The sequence below is a fragment of the Pteropus vampyrus genome, unplaced genomic scaffold (assembly GCF_000151845.1).
Source record: "Pteropus vampyrus isolate Shadow unplaced genomic scaffold, Pvam_2.0 Scaffold57, whole genome shotgun sequence".
Classification (NCBI taxonomy): domain Eukaryota; kingdom Metazoa; phylum Chordata; class Mammalia; order Chiroptera; family Pteropodidae; genus Pteropus; species Pteropus vampyrus.
Window position 1 is genome coordinate 4,885,723 of NW_011888838.1, and position 19,242 is coordinate 4,904,964.

The 19,242-nt window shown below is 32.0% G+C and overlaps 1 protein-coding gene across 4 annotated transcripts in view; it reads right to left on the reverse strand.

Moving 5' to 3' along the window:
- EPHA5 (EPH receptor A5) overlaps nt 1-19,242 on the reverse strand; it is a 334,884-nt gene that overhangs the window by 177,550 nt on the left and 138,092 nt on the right. For all 4 annotated transcript variants that reach the window (XM_011360645.1, XM_011360643.1, XM_011360644.1 and 1 more), the window contains exons 4-5: nt 4,472-4,627; nt 187-522 (exon numbers count right to left, since the gene is read on the reverse strand). In XM_011360645.1, coding sequence (XP_011358947.1) covers nt 187-522; nt 4,472-4,627 — 492 coding nt within the window. The remainder of the gene's footprint in view (nt 1-186; nt 523-4,471; nt 4,628-19,242) is intronic.

Consider the following 19,242-nt stretch of genomic DNA (forward strand, 5'->3'; position numbering starts at 1 on the left):
TGTTTAAAACTAAAAAAAAAAAAAAAAAAAAAAAAATGCATTTTGAGATGTATTCTACTTCAAGTCCTAACACTATGGTTTATGAGAAGCTCTCTTACAGATCTCAGGAAACTTGGCCCTTAGCTATAGAAGATAACTGACAGAGCTCAGCCTAAGGTACATGATTTGGTTGGACATCACACTTACCTGCTTGATTTGTGGTTACATTTACAGACACATACTGCCGGGCTCCTGGGCTCAAGTCGGACACTCCATTCACTGCCTCAATCTCAAAGGTATAGTTTGTGTGAGCGAGCAGATCCACCATCATGACAGAGGTGTTTTTCAGGCCGATTTGCCGGGGGAGGTACCTGACATGACCTCCACACTCATCACACACACCTGCATGGGAGTTGCACTTCTTGCATGCAATATAATATGACACATCTTTCCTTCCACCAGTGTCAGCAGGAGGAATCCATTCCAGAAAGACACTAGTTTCATTAACATTTGAGATGGCATTCCGAGGAGCTGAGGGGGGTCCTGGTTTGCAAAAAAAAATATGTTGAGAAAAACATATTTTAAGATGATAAAATTAGGCATTGTTTACTATACGAATCCCTGGTCTGAAGGAGAAAAACAACAACAAAAAAAGATTTGCAACCAATTTTTTAAATAGGGAGAAAATCAAAGGGTCCTCCTTTGTAATAGTCTTTGTTATAGTTCTAGAGACAATAGTAGAGTTTATACCCTACAGAAATGACTTATCTTGGAATTGTTATAACACTAGTTCAATAAAGCAGATACTTTGCTTAAGGTATATGTAAATAATTATGGAGTAAAACTATATATGCAAAAAGTAATGTTAGATAAAATTATATATTTAAAAAGTGGTAAGTCCTTTGGCAAACAAAAAGAAAAATCCTCCTTGGGGATTCAACTAATTATTTCCTAATTGATAGTTGTCCTTGAAACCTAGGAAGTATACATGAAGGATTACCAAGCAATGAGCACAGGTAAAAAGGGGATTTTTCACTATGGCTCTTGACTACAACTTCTGCTGTAAGTAAAAATATAGCCTTAGATTGTCTCAAAATATGTTGTATATCTACTCATAAATCACCAACAATTTGAAATCTTCCTTCACAAGTCAAGAAAACACTAGTATTTAAGTAGTTGGTCAACACTACGATCTGTAATAAAGTTTCTTTTACTTTGAGATTGCTTTAATATGGTGGCTCTTCATAGATTATAACTTTTACTTAATAAAAAATTTAAAATTTATTTTAAAAATAACTCTCAAAAACACTACAATAGGAATGAAAGTATTTAGATCCTGAAGGATAAACAGAACAAATTTATATATAAATAATTAATAATATTCATTTATATATTACTTCAACTATTTCTGAAACTTAATAATTAGCACACTAAAGAGAGTTGAAATTGATTACATATCAATTGTGATAAATATAACACTGGCGGAGGATGTTGATAATGAGGAAGGCTATCCATGGGTAGGGGCAGGAGCTATATGGCAAATCTCTGAAGCCTTTTCTAAATTTTGCTGTAAAGCTAAAATTGGTTTAAAAAAATAAAGTATTTTTAAAAAACTAATTGCATAATATCTAACTGTATAGTTCATTTTCAGATATTTATAGTTAAAATTTCTGTCAGTTGTTAATGTTATATGATCAGATGTTCTCAAAGAAAAAATAAATTTATATGTGTTTCAGACATAATTAATAAAAATTTCCCGATGGGAAATAAGACTATGATGTTAGCTGAATGGTTCATAAGCATAAATTAAGCAAATTTAAGATGACATAACTTAGTTATATTTATATGCATTGTCTGTTCTAAAATTAGATTAATATTAATTTCTACTTAAAATTTATTTATCCATGACTGTAGAGGACTAAATTTAAAAGTGATAAATTTACAAAATGTCATTTAAACCAAAGGACCTCAGAACCTAAAAGTTGCCATTTTTGACAAAACAATTCCCATTTTGGCAATATTTATGGTTGAACCACGTGAATTTTTCCATACATACAACCTCACACACTTTAATACAGAACAGTCACTTTTAAGTTGACACAACTTTGAGATGGAAAGATAAGTATTATTTTTTACTATAACTTTTAGCTTATTTAATAGTAGAAAGTTATGGAGAAAGAGTAATTTGAGATAAAAATGTTACAGGTTTACTTCTGAGAAAAAGGTAAAATATACCTGAAATATGTCTAGTTCTGAAAGATATCAAACTTCTGGGGTTTTTTTTCCCTGCCAACTGAACTATACCAGCATACAGCATCTTTCCTCTAAATCTGTAAAAATGCAGCAAAATCTGACTGTTGCTTTTCTTCTAACTCTGTTACTAGCAACCCCACAATATTTAGGTCAGGGCACATATGACTTTTTATGTCAAAATGAAACTCAAATTCAAGGGAAGCCTAAAGTATAAGCAGGGGCTCAGACTGACTTGCACCCAAAAATAATGTAATGTAATTCCACTGCCCACTAATAGATGTGATGTATGAATCGAAATAGAGTTGTGAAAAGTACTCTCAATTTAAGAAGTTTCGTTAAAATTTTTATGTTTGTTTGATTTTTCTTTTCCTGTAGGTTAATTAAAAGTAGTTGGAACCATAAATTTAATTCCAAAGAGCTAAAGGGAAGAGCCAAAGGGAAAGTAAAAAAATCTAGATTTTCATCTGAACATCTATCAAGCTACCCATTCAAGGTATCACATGCAGTATTTGTGGTAGTATCAATGCAACTAAAAACAGAACTCACACATTCACAGATTATAAATTAGAAATATCTTCTACATGAGTCCCAAGAGTCTTTTTGAGAAATGCATACAAATTAGTGTTCTTTTGAGACACAGTGTTAGAAATACACACACCTAGAGACAGAGAAAATATGGAGCCTCAGGTCCTAAAAGAGTGCTAAGCAGACTTTGCCACCAGATCACAGGCTCTCCTCATTCCCAGATCTAATAAACTTACAGAAAGGGAGACTCACACTTACACTAAGAGAAATATCATGGCTGGACCACTTAAGTAAAATAATAATTAGAAAATTAATGAAATTCAAAAGGTAATTCAAGACATGGTTTTCTTTCCCTAGTTTGCCACTCTATTGTCTAGCCAACATTTCCCCCAACTAATTTGGGCATTCTTTTGCTCTGAATAATCAAAATAATCTCCATTGCAACCAAAATGCATCACATTCAATCATACTTTATACTGTCTCTATTCTAATTTATCCTCCCAAAATTATATATAATAATGTAATTTATTCATTTGAAGAGGAATTGTTTATAATTAGTAATTACTTAACCCATAAAAATCATGTCATGTAATAAAAAAAGATCTTTAGCAATGTAAAGCAAATCAATATTAATGATTTGAGAATTATGAAAATATTTCACTGACACTATAAAATTCAAACACTGAAATTCAGATAAAATTTCAGTTTGTGATTATTTGATTAAAGGAATTGTATGTCTTTATGTTTAATACTAGTGAATATTAAATTTCAAAGACCTTTGTTATCATTTTGAGAGCAACTACAACACAATAGGATCTAAAATAGTAAAACAAGGCATGTCATGAAAATTTAATGTTATGGAGAGAGGGAATCCACTTTTCTTCGTTTTCATTTTCTATTTTTGTTTGATTTGCTATAAAGACCGTGGATGTAGAAAAACCATGAGAGTATTGTCATCAAACAAATACATAAATCTGTTTCCTCCCCAGAAATATGTGGAATACTAGAAAAACAAAACCACCAAAACCATTAATGAATATGGATGCATCCACTGCAATTTTTGGAATTAGCTGTTAATATTCATCACTCTAATTACATGATTACCTGATAATGTAATTAATAATAGATAAGAACACTCACTCAAAAGAAACACGACAACTGCTTGAAAATTTTAGCTAAAATACTGGTTTTATATTTGACTCTTACATCTGATTTACCAATCCCTGTTTCTCTGTGTTCTTGTAGTTTACTGTCTTCTTTTACAAATGACCTTCTCGTTGGTCTTTGCAACTTAGTGGGGCAAGTTTGAACAAGAAGGCAAAAAGCAAAAGTGCCATTGACTACATGTTTATCTAATTAGAAAGCTGACTTAGAAGAAGAAAATTGATCATGATGAATAGGGAAATGGATTGATCAAAATCATCTTTGGCTACCACGAACACTAAAAGAACACACAATAAAAGGAAAAGTTTTATGTCTGTGACTCAGATGTTGAATTTGAAATTAGGAAAAATGGATGCTTCTCAGAATAAATGATAAGAGAGCCTCAAATGTTTCAACGCTTACCCAAGAAGATTGAAATGTGGTGAAAAACTATATTGGAAGATTAAAAGTTATGCCTGTCTTAGGGGAAATGGTAATAGAATGGAACAGGCTCTACCATGCTCTTTTCAAACTGGTGAAAGCATCACCGAATATCCGTGAGTTTCCTTACTTGTGCATGCCATTGTGGGTGGATCAGACTCCCTCCTGAAATAATCCTTTTCACAGACACAAGAGGTTGAAGCTTCCTCATGGGTATAACTGTGAGGTGGACATTTGCTGCAGCTCTGGCTGTGAGGTGAGGCTTTGAAGAACCCAGGTCTGCACACTGTTAAAAGAAATAAGAAACTAAGCTTTTCCCTGGAACAGATGCAGTGTTTGTTTTGTGAATAATGTCATTATTTTGACTAGTATACACAAAGTACATTTAACACAATCTTTGCATTAGTTTCAAATTTTTCATAAGCTTCTGAATCATAAATACCAGGCTATTCATTCAGATAATCAAATATTTATTTAAAGTATTTAAACATGTTTGAAATGTTATCTATTTTTAATGATTTTTATGCTACAGGAGCTTATAAAAATATATTACAAAAAGTAAATACTTATTTGTATTTAAAACTGAAACAATGCTTTGAATGTAATTTTCATTCCCTACATTAATATATCATATGTTGAAGAAAAGTACATTTTTCCACTATGCTCATAGAATGGTATGGTGCAGAGAGGTGCTTGAAATTTTGTTATTAAATTAATTATTTAAATAATTAGTAGGTGCTAAAGGCTTTATAAATGCTGTTATATTGTGGAGAATGCATGAATGAACTAGTATATCATTTACATTATATTGTGATTTCAGGAGGAGTTGGAATTTAGACATTTACTTTAGATATTACTACATTTTAGAGCTATTCATTGATTAAACATGAGTTTTCTCTAATATCAGTCATACTTATACAAATTCTAAAGATCTATAAGAGTGGAAAATGTGTCTCATTTTATTTCACATTAACAATACTTATCACAGTGTTCATAATTTGTTATGTAATGCATGAATGAATGAATGACATGGAATGAAGATTATAACTAAAGCATTAAGAATCACATAAAGAAAATGTTCTCTGAAATTTTTGTTAACATTTCTAAGTTGATGGTCAGGTAAATAAGTGCTAATGAAGTAAATCATTTTATTCTGTGTAATCTCTAGACTTTGTACTTTTCTTTCTCCTTCGTTGCTAACAGTTAAATCTCAATATTCCTACTGCTCAGTATGGACCAATTGAAGACTGACAGACATCAAACTTATGGTTTGATTACTTCTTAGGGATTAATTTACATAAAACTAATCAAACATTTATATTTTTTCTATTTTTAAAATTCACTAACTATGAATATACATATGTGTGTGTATACACTTAAGAACATCTATTCATGAATCAATGAACATTTGCCAAAGCTCAAAAGTAAACTTGTACTTCAAAAAAATAATTTGACAGACGTAATGAATTGGGGCTAAATTTCATGTGCCGTAAATGATCTGGAGTTTTAGTAATCCATGCTAAGTCTTTCTGCCATCACCGTGAATAATCAGGAATTGACAAAACTGAGAAGATACTTTTTTTAGTGGATCTAATTATAGCGATAGTAAAGCCTTAATGCTCTGATAAATTCAGAAAGACAGTGAAGGTATTTGAAAGATAAAAAGAGCTTTTTGATAGTATTAGGAACATTCTTGTAGTTAAATGATTAGGCAAAGATTTAAAATACTATTTTTCTTATAATAGGATTGCTGGAGCAGCCAGTACCATTCTTAGCTAAGTTATCCAATTTTCTTCTATTATCCTTTTATTCCCACTTTAAACACTATTTGCTTTCAAAGACATGAAGTGCCTATCTACATACTCTGCATATTTGAAATTCATTTATCATTCATGAAACAAAAGTCTTTTTAATGAGTGCCTTTTAACTTAAAATTTTACTATGATATCACATATAAAACTGCTGTTCAACCCTCCATGGAAACTTCAGATATAGGAAATAATATAACTGTAAGTAAAAAGTTGATAAATGCATCTTTCTGTTCAATAGTTCAACAAAATGCTTTCAGCAAATGTGAGCCTGAGAGATTTTGCTTGGTACTGGGTTACAGAAATAAACAAGATAAACATGGCACTGCCTTTATGAGTCTTAAAGGTATTTCATTAACAATTATGAATATGAGTATGCTACTTAAGAAAAAGAGCTATGGGAGTGAGCATCAACACTTAATTTAGACTGGAAGGTTAAAAAAGATTTTCCTAAGGAAGCTGAATCTTTGCTGAGATGTAGAGAATTAGGAATATTCTCCAATTTGAATAGGAGTATCACAGTGCCTTAGAGAGAATAATCATTTTAAAGGTCCAAAAGAGGCGAAGAGCAAAAAGGAGATGGACTAAACTAAAGAACTGATCAAGGAGGTAATAAAATAGAGTGGTAAAGATAAAGTCAGACAGGAAAGAGGACACCAGATCACAAACATCTTAATTTGTGAATTAAGGTGTTTTAATTTTTAATTTAATTTTAATTTATGAATAAAGAGAGTTTTAATTTATGAACAAAGAGAGATCATTACGAAGTTATAAGCAGGAAAATAATCAGATTAAAGTGATGTTAAAGAGATCATTTCACAGCAGCATGGTAACAGACTGGAGAAGAGCATGGATGAAGGCAATTGGCCCTTTTGTTTCTGTTGCATTGGTCCAGAAAGAGACTCTGTTGTATGACAAGAGAGGCTCCAATGATGATAGATAAGAGTAGGTAAATTTAGGAGATAAGTATAATTTGAAATCAACAAGATTTCATGACATATTTAATGGATCAGATGAGTAAGTGAGAAATCTTAAGAATGACTGTAAGGTGTTTGTCTTAAATAGCACAGGAAATACTGGTGCCATTTTCTCAGATAGAAAACACTAGAAATAAAATGTGTTTGCATAATACACAAACACATTGCATAATAATGATTGCACTTAAAGCATTATTTAATTTGAGATAGCTGAATAAATCCAAATAGAGGTATAAAGAGGAAAACTATGGGATTCAATGTTGTCCAAAAATACTACAAAACCATAATTATTCATTGCTTTCGAATCATGGCCCCAAATCCAAATAGAACATATAATGCTACTAGACAATCCTAGTATTATTTCCTTAGTTAATTTCAGTTTCCAGCATCAACATGATTATGTAGCTTCTCCTCTTCCTTCTAACTCCTTACAAGCGCTGTTCCTTTGTGGCTCCTAGCTGATACTTTTGTCTGTGTGCTGAGAAAACGTAAGTCATCAGAGAGAAACTTTCTTATATTCCTACCACCAAATCTCCAAACCTATATACACTTATACATACCTGCTCTATCTTAAATATCTTTATTTGAATTAGGAAACCTATCTCTTCTCTCTGAGCAATTTTTCAAGTGTCTACTATCCCTTTAATATGCATATTCTCTCTCTCTGTCTTGCTCTTGCAATCTGTCTCTCCTCAACCTAGTTATTCACATAAGCCCCATACAATGTTTTAGAAATTTGGAATAAAAACAAAACAAAACATAAAAATGACAACACAACTATATTAATCCCACTTCTCAATCCCAATTCTTCCTGTAGCTACCAAATAGTTTTGTTCCCCTTCAAAATATATATATTTTTTATTTTTCCATACATGCATATCTAGTTCCTCATTTTAAATTACACACTGACACATTCCACTCCGCTGAAACTACTCAACTAAAACTGCTTTTGTTAAGATTGCAGTCATCTTGTTGCCATAATTACTTCTCAGTAGACTTTGATCAAACCCCCTTTTGTGAAATTCTGATTAATTTTACTACAAAATGCTAGAGTAGCCTATACTTTTCCACACAATATTTAAGAAACCCTTCAAATGTGGTCCCCTGTAACACTCACTGTCTCCATCCACACTAACCTACTAGTAATTTCCTGCACTTAAGGAACTCTTCTGTCTGTCTTTGAATACTGCAAGAAAAGCATTCCAGATCAAAAAGCCAGGAAGCATAAGTCAGAAGAAAAAAAAAAAAAAAACTTGTAGCTTAATATGAATGTGTTTGGAGGACATTGTGGGTATTATTATTATTATTTATTATTATTATTATTTTGAGTGTACTCTTTCTGTCAAGCACTGTGGCAAAGAATGTTTGCAATGTGATGAGAACATAACAATTGTGCTCCACACTCTGAAGTTACTATATATTTGGGGATACAAGAAGTAAATAAGTAATAATCAAATGAGGCAAAATTGGCTTTTTACATTTTAATTATGACAAGATTTAAAGTAAGTAACAAAATTTCTCTTCATTCTAACTTGATATGTTTCATTCAAAATAAAGGAAGCTTCGGGAACAAAGTTGTTTCACATGATACTTGTACATTACCTAAATATTATTTGGAAAATACTATATGAAAATCCATTTAAGTTGAGCAAGGAGTAGGAGCAAAAATGCATACTACGTTGACATGTTTCATAAGACTATTTTGGCAATCCTCTGGAAGGAAGGAAACTTTAGTAATTTCTATTCTAATCTATGCTTCCTGGATCATTTTAAGTGCTATCTTCCCATGATGCTTGTGTTGATCCCCATGACTACATATTTTTTTTTCCTTATACATTTTTTGGAACTTTAAACAATTTATTTAGTGTCTCATGGAAGATAGCAGAATTTTTGTCATAATTTTATATGTATGAATTCTCATTTATTCCCAACTCATATAAACATTCTGGAAAATGGAATCTGTTCATTTGATTTTCATCATATACATAGTTCCGTGTACTGAGCATATACTCATCAGCATTTACTGGTGTAAATAGTACATTCGTGTACTCAGGGTCATAACAGAAACTTAATGAAAGCTGGTTAACCTGAATTATTTAAATATTTAGTCCAGGCAATTAAAAAGCAATATGTACTACATCTATACTTGCTACTTCAGTAGTTTTGCAGAAATTATCAACACTCTAGGTCTCATATTTATCACTTTAAATGCAAGGATGTTAATGACATCTATTAAAATTCAGTTTTTGAATCTAACCAGAATAAGCATGTCATCAATATTCAACTGAGTGGAGGCTTACATTTGTTAAATTATGGAAAGGTGCTGCATAATATGATCAGGAACTTTTTTTAAGTACTCAAAATTATCAAAAATGATTAAATTAACAATTTAGGATTTTTTTTCACATTTCTTAAGTTGTCAATTGAATTACTTTTAATGTTTTCAAAATATTTTATGCTTAAAAATCCATCGCCCTTAGGATACCTAAGTATCCTAATTTCTACAATTATTTTTACAATTTAAAGTTGATGCTCTCAGAGCATGGTCATTGAAAAAACAGCAAAGTAATGTAGAAAATATTTTTTTAGTAATTTAAAATAATTCTCCCCTTTAGAATTAAACTGCATAGACCATTTTAAATATACATATATAAAAAAAGGAAATGAAAAAAATGCAGACTGTTCTTGTCTATAGTGTTCATGATATAATAAATCTTCAAAAACATTATTAAATTTATCCATTTATGCTTTATTAAAAATGATAGGAAATCACTATGAATAAGATTTTTACCATAGTTCTATCATATATGAATAATCAAAGGAAATAGCTAAGTCGAATTTACTTTTTAAATAGTTTTCAAAATGAAGTACCTATAAGATAGTTTAGTACATTTTAAAAGATGTGTTTATTAAGAATAATAACAAAACATACATGTTATAAGAAAATTATAACTCAAAATATATCCAATAATATTTGTACCAAAATTTAACTACGAGAGCATATTTATCCTCTTATTTAAAATATCTGCTTAGCATAAAAAATAGATATTGTATTTAAAAAGTGATACAATTAAAATAATTTTAAACTATGAATTTTAAAATTTGGCAACACTTCTTGAATGTTGGCAAACAGAAAAGGAGAAAGATCCTTATTAAGAATTTAAAATTGTTAGCTAATTAAAATTTAAGTTTAAATTACTGAAAGCAATAAGGCTAATTCTAATATTAGAAAAAATATCACAAAACAAGTACATTATTGATGTATATATTAAATCTTCCTCTACAGCTATATTTTAAACTTAGCTCACCAAATATTGACTTAAGCTCAAAAATTTATATATTTATAAATAAAGAGTAAAGTCAATTATGTTTTATATTCTTCACATATCCATTCATTCAAAATATGTAATAAACCACGCCTATGTGTCATGAACAGTTCTAAACACTGGATATACAAATGTAATTAAGACGTATTCATTGCCATTATGTCACTAAATAACTTAGTCTTGTGTGATGATTGCTTATATTTTGTCTGACACATATTTAGGCATTCATTAATTGTTTAATGGTGTTGAATATTAATATACTCAACTTAAAAATGACCTCCCTTCTATAGTTTAGGATAAGAAATTATCACATCCTCTAGTATTCAGAAGAGCAGAGCATCCTTAAATTTATTAAAAATGTATTAATAACCAATATCACTTCCTGCCTTATTCCTAAGATTTGAACTTATATATTTCATAACTAACAGCAAAGTTAGAAAATATAGTTAAAATTTTAAATATACTGAAAAAAAGATATAACCAATTTACCAAAAAAAAAAAAAAAAAATCTAAGCTGGAATGTCGTGCTCAAGTAAAGCATGTTGATTCAATTATTATTTATTTCAAAATCATTCCTTGACAAATGATGTGGCTTCCTAAGAAAAAATAGATAAACTAAACTAATTTCAGTTTTATAAGTCAAATTATAGGAGTCTTGCAGAGTATTCATGGAAAGACATTCTGCAATGATGCAGCTGGAAATCTCTACACTTAGCCTACACGGACATGCTTGAGATACAGCAACTGAACCATGAGATTCATTTTGACTTGAAATGGACTGACATATGGCCCCTAAGCTGCAGACAATTGCAAATCACAATATTATTATTCTATGTTTATTTGATTAAATCCCCACTTATATAAAAGCCACAGAATTTCAGCAATTTTTCAATGGCTTCTATAAATGATATATATAAGGATTAATATTTACCTAAAATAATAGAATCCACGATGTCTCTCAAAGCAGACATATTTTTCTCCCTGAAATATTAATTGATAGGATTCCTCTACAGTTTTATCTTAACTAATTAATATTCCTGGACATTTTTAATATGTATATAATTTCAATAGATACTTAAAATGATGAACAGTGTTGCTCTCCTAAGCAAATGCGAATCAATTCAGATGATTAGTACACTTCAATAGTCATGTATATAGGATATATATGAGAACATATGTGTGTGTTCAATAACACTTTTGATATTTGGTTACAAATTTTCCACTTCATCAAAAATTTTAATTAGATAATGATTTGGAAGTTAGCAAGGAGAATTTCTATTGCTGAAAGAATTAAAAGTACATTGAAATATTAGGAAAAGTTGATATGAAATTATCTTTGAATTAAGCATTGCACTTTGGTGCTCTCAAACATCCTTACTTCATAGAGACAAACAAAAAATGTCTATCTAGTAAGAGTTAATCTTGACATCAACAAATACTATGTGTAGTTGTCTTATTTTCATTTTGGTCTTATGAACAAATTATGCTTTTGAACAGTCTTTCACAATTAAATTATTCATAAGTCAGAAAACATCAGTTATGAAATGTTTGATGAATCTAGTTCTCAGTGAATTTGTACTTTAGAAAAGTGCAAATAAAAATTAAGTTAAATCAAATTAAATGACTTTTTAATTATTTTATTTTATTTTTTTAAAGTTTATTGGGGTAAAATTGGTTAATACAATTATATAATTGTCAAGTGTACATTATAATTTGTACATTATATTCTATTGTGTGATTACCACCCAGAGTCCAGTTTCCTTCAGCTACCATATATTTGATCCCTTTTACCCACTTCATCCTCTTCCAACCCCCTATATTTTACCCCCTTTACCCTGTCTAATTCTTCTCTTCTCCCCACACTCTACCCTCTAGTAACCACTAGTCCATTGTCCATGTCCCTGAGTCTCTGTTTGTCCTGTTCATTTGTTGCTTTTAGGTTTATATCCCACATATAAGTGATGTCATGTGATTTTCAACTTTTTCAGTCTGGCTTACTTCGCTTATCTCGAGGTCCATCCAGGTTGTCGCAAATGGCAGTATTTCATCTCTTCTTATGGCTGAGTAATATTCCATTGTATATATGTACCACAGCTTCTTTAGCCAATCATCTATCGTAGAACACTTCACTTGCTTCCATGTCCTGGCCACTGTGAATAGTGCTGTTCTGAACATAGGTTTGCAAATATCTTTTCGAATACGGGTTTTCAAGTCTTCGGGGTAAATACCCAGTAGAGGGATTGCTGGATCATATGATAGATCAATTCTTAGTTTTTTGATAAACCTCCATACTGTTTTCCATGGTAGCTGTACCAATTTGCAGTCACAGCAGCAGTATATGAGGGTTCCTTTTTCTCTACATCCTCTCCAACATTTGTTATTACTTATTCTATTGATTATAGTTATTCTAATAGGTGTCAATGGTATCTGATTGTGGTTTTGATTTGTATTTCCTTAATAGTTAGCAATGTTGAGCATCTATTTATATATTTGTTGGCCATTTGTATGTCCCCTAGAGAGAAATGTCTATTCGGGTCCTCTCATTTTTTTGATTAGATCATTTGCTTTTTTGTTGTTATTGAATCGTATGAGTTCTTTGTATATTTTCGATATTAGGCCCTTATCAGAGGCATGCTTGAAAACATATTTTCCCATTCAGATAGTGTTTCTTTATCTTGCTGACGATTTCTTTTGCTGAGCAGAAGCTTTTTAGTTTGATATAGTCCCATTCGTTTATTTTAGCTTTTACTTCCCTTGTCTTTGAGGTCAAATTCATAAAATCTTCTTTAAGACCAAGGTCCTTCAGTTTAGTTCCTATGTTTTCTTCTATGTATTTTATTGTTGTAGGTCTTATATTCAGGTCCTTAATCCATATTGAGTTAATTTTGGTGTGTGGTGATAGACAACAGTTAGTTTCATTATTTTTCAGGTGGCCTTTTGATTTTCCCAGCACAAATTTATCGAAGAGGCTTTCCTTTCTCTACTGTATGTTTTTGGCTTTTTTGTCAAAAATTATTTGCCCACGTAAATATGGGTTTACTTCTGGACTCTTGATTCTGTTCCACTTGTCCGTGTGTCTGTTTTGCTGCCAATACCATGCTGTTTTGATTACTGTCGCTTTGTAGTATAATTTGAAGTTTGGGTGAGTGATGCATCCAGCCTCATTCTTTTTTCTCAGGATGGCTTTGGTAATTTTGGGTCTTTTGTGCTTCCATACAAATCTGATGATTTTTTTGTTCTATTTCTTTAAATAATGCTAGTGGGATTTTGATGGGGATTGCATTAAATCTGTATAATGCTTTAGGTAATATGGTTATTTTAACTATGTTAATTCTTCCAATCCAAGAACACGGAATATCTTTCCACTTCTTTGTAACTTCATTCATTTCTTTTAATAGGGTCTTGTAGTTTTCATTGTATAGGTCCCTCACGTTTCGTTAAATTTCTTCCTAGGTATTTTATTCTTTTTGTTGCAATTGCAAAAGGAATTATTTTTTCCACTTCTTTTTCTGACACTTCATTATTAGAGTATAGGAGTGCTATGGATTTTTGAACGTTGATGTTGTATGCAGAGACTTTACTGTATTTGCTTATTATTTCTAGTAGTGTTCTTGTGGAGTCATTAGGGTTTTCTATATAGAGCATCTTGTCATCTACAAATAGGGACAGTTCGACTTCTTTGTTTCCTATTTGGATGCCTTTTATCTTTCTCTTGTCTGATTTCACTCACTAGGACCTCCAATGTTATATTGAGTAACAGTGGCAATAGTGAACAGCCTTTTCTTGTTCCTGGTCTTAGAGGGAAGGTTTTTAGTTTTTCCCCATTAAGTATAATGTTGGCTGAGGGTTTGTCATAGATGGCCTTTATTATGTTAAGGTACTTTTCTTCTATACCAATTGTGTTAAGTGGTTTGATCAAAAATGGATGCTGTATCTTGTCGAAGGCTTTTTCTGCATCCATCTATCAATATGATCATATGACTCTTATTTTTAAATTTGTTTATGTGGTGTATCACATTAATCCATTTGCATATGTCGAGCCATCCCTGTGCCCCTGGGATGAAGCCCACTTGATCGTGGTGTATAATCTTTTTAATATGTTACTGTATTGGGTTAGCTAGTATCTTATTTAGGATTTTTGCATCTGCGTTCATGAGAGATATTGATCTGTAGTTTTCCTTTTTGTGTTATCTTTACCAGGTTTTGGTATTAGGGTAATATTGGCCTCATAAAATGAGTTAAGTATTGTCTCCTCTTTGATATTTTGGAAGAGTTTGAGGAGAATAGGTATTAAATCTTTGAATGTTTGGTAGAATTCACTGGTGGAGCTATCTGGTCCTGGACTTTTACTTTTAGGTAGCTTTTTGATGGTTGTTTCAATTTCCATACTGCTGATCAGTCTATTTAGATTTTCCAGATCTTGATTCGGTCTACGAAGATTGTATTTTTCTAAGTTCTGGTCCATTTCTTCTAGGTTAATTTTGTTATTATATACTTTTTCATAGTATTCTTGCATGATCTTTTGTATTTCTGTGATGTCAGTCATAATTTCTCCTCTTTCATCCCTGATTTGTTTATTTGTGCCCTTTCTCTTTTTCTTGAGTCTAGCCAGGATTTTGTCAAGTTTATTAACCTTCTCAAAGAACCAGCTCCTTGTTGTATTTATTTTTTCTATTTTTTTTTTGTTGTTGTTCTCAATTTCATTTATTTCTGCTCTAATTCTGATGATTTCTTTCCTTCTGCTGACTTTAGGCCTCCTTTGTTCTTTTTCTAGTTTTTTAAGAGGAAACATAGGTTGTTTATTTAGGTTCATTCTTGTTCTTGGAATAAGGCCTGTAATGATATGAACTTTCTTCTTATGACCGCTTTTGCCTTGTCCCAAAAGTTTTGATATGTTGTACTATCATTATCATTCATTTCTATGTATCTCTTGATCTCTCTTTTTATTTTTCCCCTGACATAGTTATTCTTCAGTAGCATGTTGTTTAATCTCCATGTATTTGTGGTTCTTCTTGATTTCTTTTTGCAATTGATCTCTACTTTCAAAGCATTATGATCAGAGAATATTGTTGGTATGATTTCAACCCTCTTATATTTGTTGAGGCTATTTCTGTGTCCCAGTATGTGGTAGATTCTTGAGAATGTTCCATGCGCACTAGAAAAGAATGTATAAGCAGCTGTTTTAAGATAGAAGGCTCTAAATATGTCAATTATGTCCAGTTGGTGTAATGTGTCATTTAAAGATGTTATTTCCTTATTGATTTTCTATTTGGATGATCTGTCCATATCGACATTGGGGTATTTAGGTCCCCTACTATGACAGTGTTTTGTTTCTCCCTTTAGTTCTATTTGTAATTGCTTTACATATTTCGGGGCTCCCTGATTGGGAACATAGATATTAATAAGTGTTATGTCTTCTTGGTGCATGATTCCCTTTATCATTATGAAGTGTCTCTCAATATCTTTCTTTATCTTTTTTTATTTTGAAGACTATTTCGTCTGATATTAATACCACTACTCTCAATTTTCTCTGAATGCCATTTGCCTGAAATATCATTTTCCACCCTTTCACTTTGAGTCTATATTTGTCTTTGGAGCTGAGATGTGTCTCCTGGAGGCAGCATATGGTTGGGTTTTGTTTTTTGATCCATTCTGCAACTCTGTGTCTTTTTATTGGTGAGTTCAGTCCATTTACATTTAGGGCGATTATTGAAATATGAGGTCTTCTTATAGCCATTTTATCTTTTGTTTTCTGGTAGTTTGGTGTTTCCATTGCTTCCTTGTCCTTGTGTTTCTGTTTTCTTTATTTTGGTTGGCTTTTGTAGGTTTTGCCTCTGGTTCTTTTTGTTTTATGTTATATACTTCAGTTCTGAATCTTTGGTGTGTAGTTACCATTATGAATATGTAAAGGATAGTTATGTATATATATACCATCACCCATTTTCTTCTATACATGCCTTATCTCCATTCCCCATTGCAAATTTGGATATTTGCATCCTCCTCTTTTCAGTCATTGTTATCTCAATTTGTCCCAATGTGTGCTGAATGTTCTTTACTATCCTGTTATAGCAAATCTCTTCTTATTATTTAAGCTTATATCGCCCTGTTCTTACTAAGGGTTGTACTTCTCTGCTTCTATTTGTCTAATTATGTTCTTTTTTTCATTTTGTTATTCTGTTTTAGATGAGCTGACACTTTTCGGTATTTCTTGTAGTGCAGGTCTTATAGTGGAGAATTCCCTCAATTTTTATATGTCTGGAAAGGTCTTAATTTCTCCTTCATATCTAAAGGAGAGCTTAGCTGGATACATTATTCCAGGCTGGTAGTTCCTTTTACTTAATAGTTTAAATATTTGATTCCATTCCTTTCTGGCTTGTAAGGTTTGCACTGAGAAGTCCAATGATAATCTAATGGGTTTTCCTTTATATGTTACCATCTTCTTTTCCCTGGCTGCCCTGAGAATTCTGTCTGTTGTTGATTTTTGATAACTTTATTACAATATGTCTCAGTGAAGGCCATTTAGGGGTTTAGATAATTGGGTATTCTGTTGATTTTTTTGAATTCCAAGCTCCAGCTCATTCCTTATATTTGGGAAATTCTCATCAACTATTTGTCTGAAAATGCTTTCTAGTCCCTGCTCCTTGTCCTCGCCTTCTGTAATGCCCATTATTCTTATGTTTCCTCTTCTAATGGTATCAACTAGTTCTTGTAGTTCTCTTTCATTATTTTTCATTCTTCGGTTTCTCTCTTCTTCCTTCTGATTTATTTCTAGATTTCTATCTTCTATATCACTGATTCTTTCCTCCATTTGGTTGACTCTATTTCCCAAGGTTGCTATTTCATTTTTCAACTCTTGTAGTGTGTTCTTCATCTCCAGAAGTTCTATTTGGTTCCTTTTGAGGCTTTCAGTCTTCTTGCTCTGCTCATCTAGTTTTTTTTTTTTTTTTCAATTCCTGAAATTGTTGATTTAAGTCGTTTTGGATCTCATTGAGTTTTTTCAGAAGTAACATCCTGAATTCTCTGTCACTTAAGTTGTATATTTCTATATCTATACGCTTATTTTCTAGAGATTTTTTTCTCTTTCTTTCTGACATGCCTTGTCATCTTGGTTGTTCATGGTGTTTAATAAACTATTTCTCTGCCTGGGCATTAATGGAAGTGTATTCTGTTGTTTTTCCAGAAGGAAGACTTAGTATATAAAGGTCTCTCTTTAGCCTACTGAAAAGAACACACTTTTCTTTTGGTTTCCAGTAGGTGGTGTATAAGCCTCTTGGATCCTTGCTTTATATAAAGCCTAAATGTCTTTTTTATTTTCTTGTAGATATTTAATCACACTTGCTACTCTCAGTTTCAGTCCCTGTCAGTGTTAGCAACAGTTTTGGTAGCGTTTGCTCAGATTCCCCGGGGCTCCGCGGTGATCGGTCTTGATGGGAATGGGGGAGGAGCCCTCTGGGTTGGTAGTTGGGGACTATAGCTCAGCCTCGGTTTTGCAACTGGGGCCGGTAAAATTCAACTGTTGTTTCTCTGTGGTCCCATCCCACTTCTCCGCTTTCTGCCCCGATGACTGTGCCCTGCTGCCAGCTGCTGATGGAACTGCTAAAAGTTCTGTCACTTCCAGGCAGGCTGATCAGGGCATTCACAGTACCTCCCCCCTCCTCCTACAAGGAGCTCTAGTGGCTGTGAGAGGCAGCTTCTTTATTTCTCCCAGTCCACCGCCCGACACCCGGGATTCTGACCTGTGGTAGCTCTTATGTGCAGATCCCATGCTCAGACGTGCTGGTGTGCAGTGTGGGTGTTTTTTGTTGAATTTTGAATGCTCAGCTTATTGTCATTTCAGAGGGAAAGATCTGAGGATGTCTCTTACTTTACCATGTTTCCTCGACTTTTTAATTTTAAATGGTGAATCTTTTAGTATTTCTTTTATTTTGCCTTCAATTAATGAAAGCATTAAAGACAAAAAAATCCAGGAGATAGCTGGGTTATAAAACATTGAGAAAATAGACATTAATTCTTTTAGAGCAACTAAAACTTCACACTATGCCTGGCAAATATTTTCCACATATTTTCATGGGCTAATCGTCTTAATTTGTATCTTCTCAAGTAATTAATATTTATAATTATTTTGTAAGTTTAGAGGAAAGCCAGAAATCCATGTTTTTGAGAATGAATTCACTATGGAAAATTGTATGAAAGGGGAAATCTGTGGATGAGTGGTAACTCACTAAAAACCATTACACAAATTTCATCATTTATTTATTAATAATAAAACATATATTATCTTTTCTAAATTAAAAGCTCTACCAGTAGTCCCCTTAGTATTTTCTCTCATCATAGGCAAGAATAATTTGGCTATACAAGCTAATTAAGTCTGATAAAAATTAAATACTAGTAAAATATCATGAAATAATCTTGCATCGGCTTTCAGTGTCAGTGGTTCAATTCATGTGCTTTTCTGAACAACAGTTATGATAATATGAATGTTTTTTACCTTGATAGTGGGATGTATAGTTTAAATATTAAGCTGGATGATTTATACTGTAATTGAAAGAAAAGCTTATGGTCTGAGTATTTGATTTGAAGTATTCGTTATTTCTAGAATCAGATAGTGAAACCCAGTTTGTTTAACTCATGTCTGTATGGTCATAAAATAAGTCCAGTTGTGAGTAATGAAGTTACTAAGTTACAGTTAATACAATAACATTTTCAGGAAGTGACAAAAACATCCAACACAACATGTGTTATAAAAATATATGCAAGGTCTCGATTAGAATCTTGGCCTTGACAGCTAAG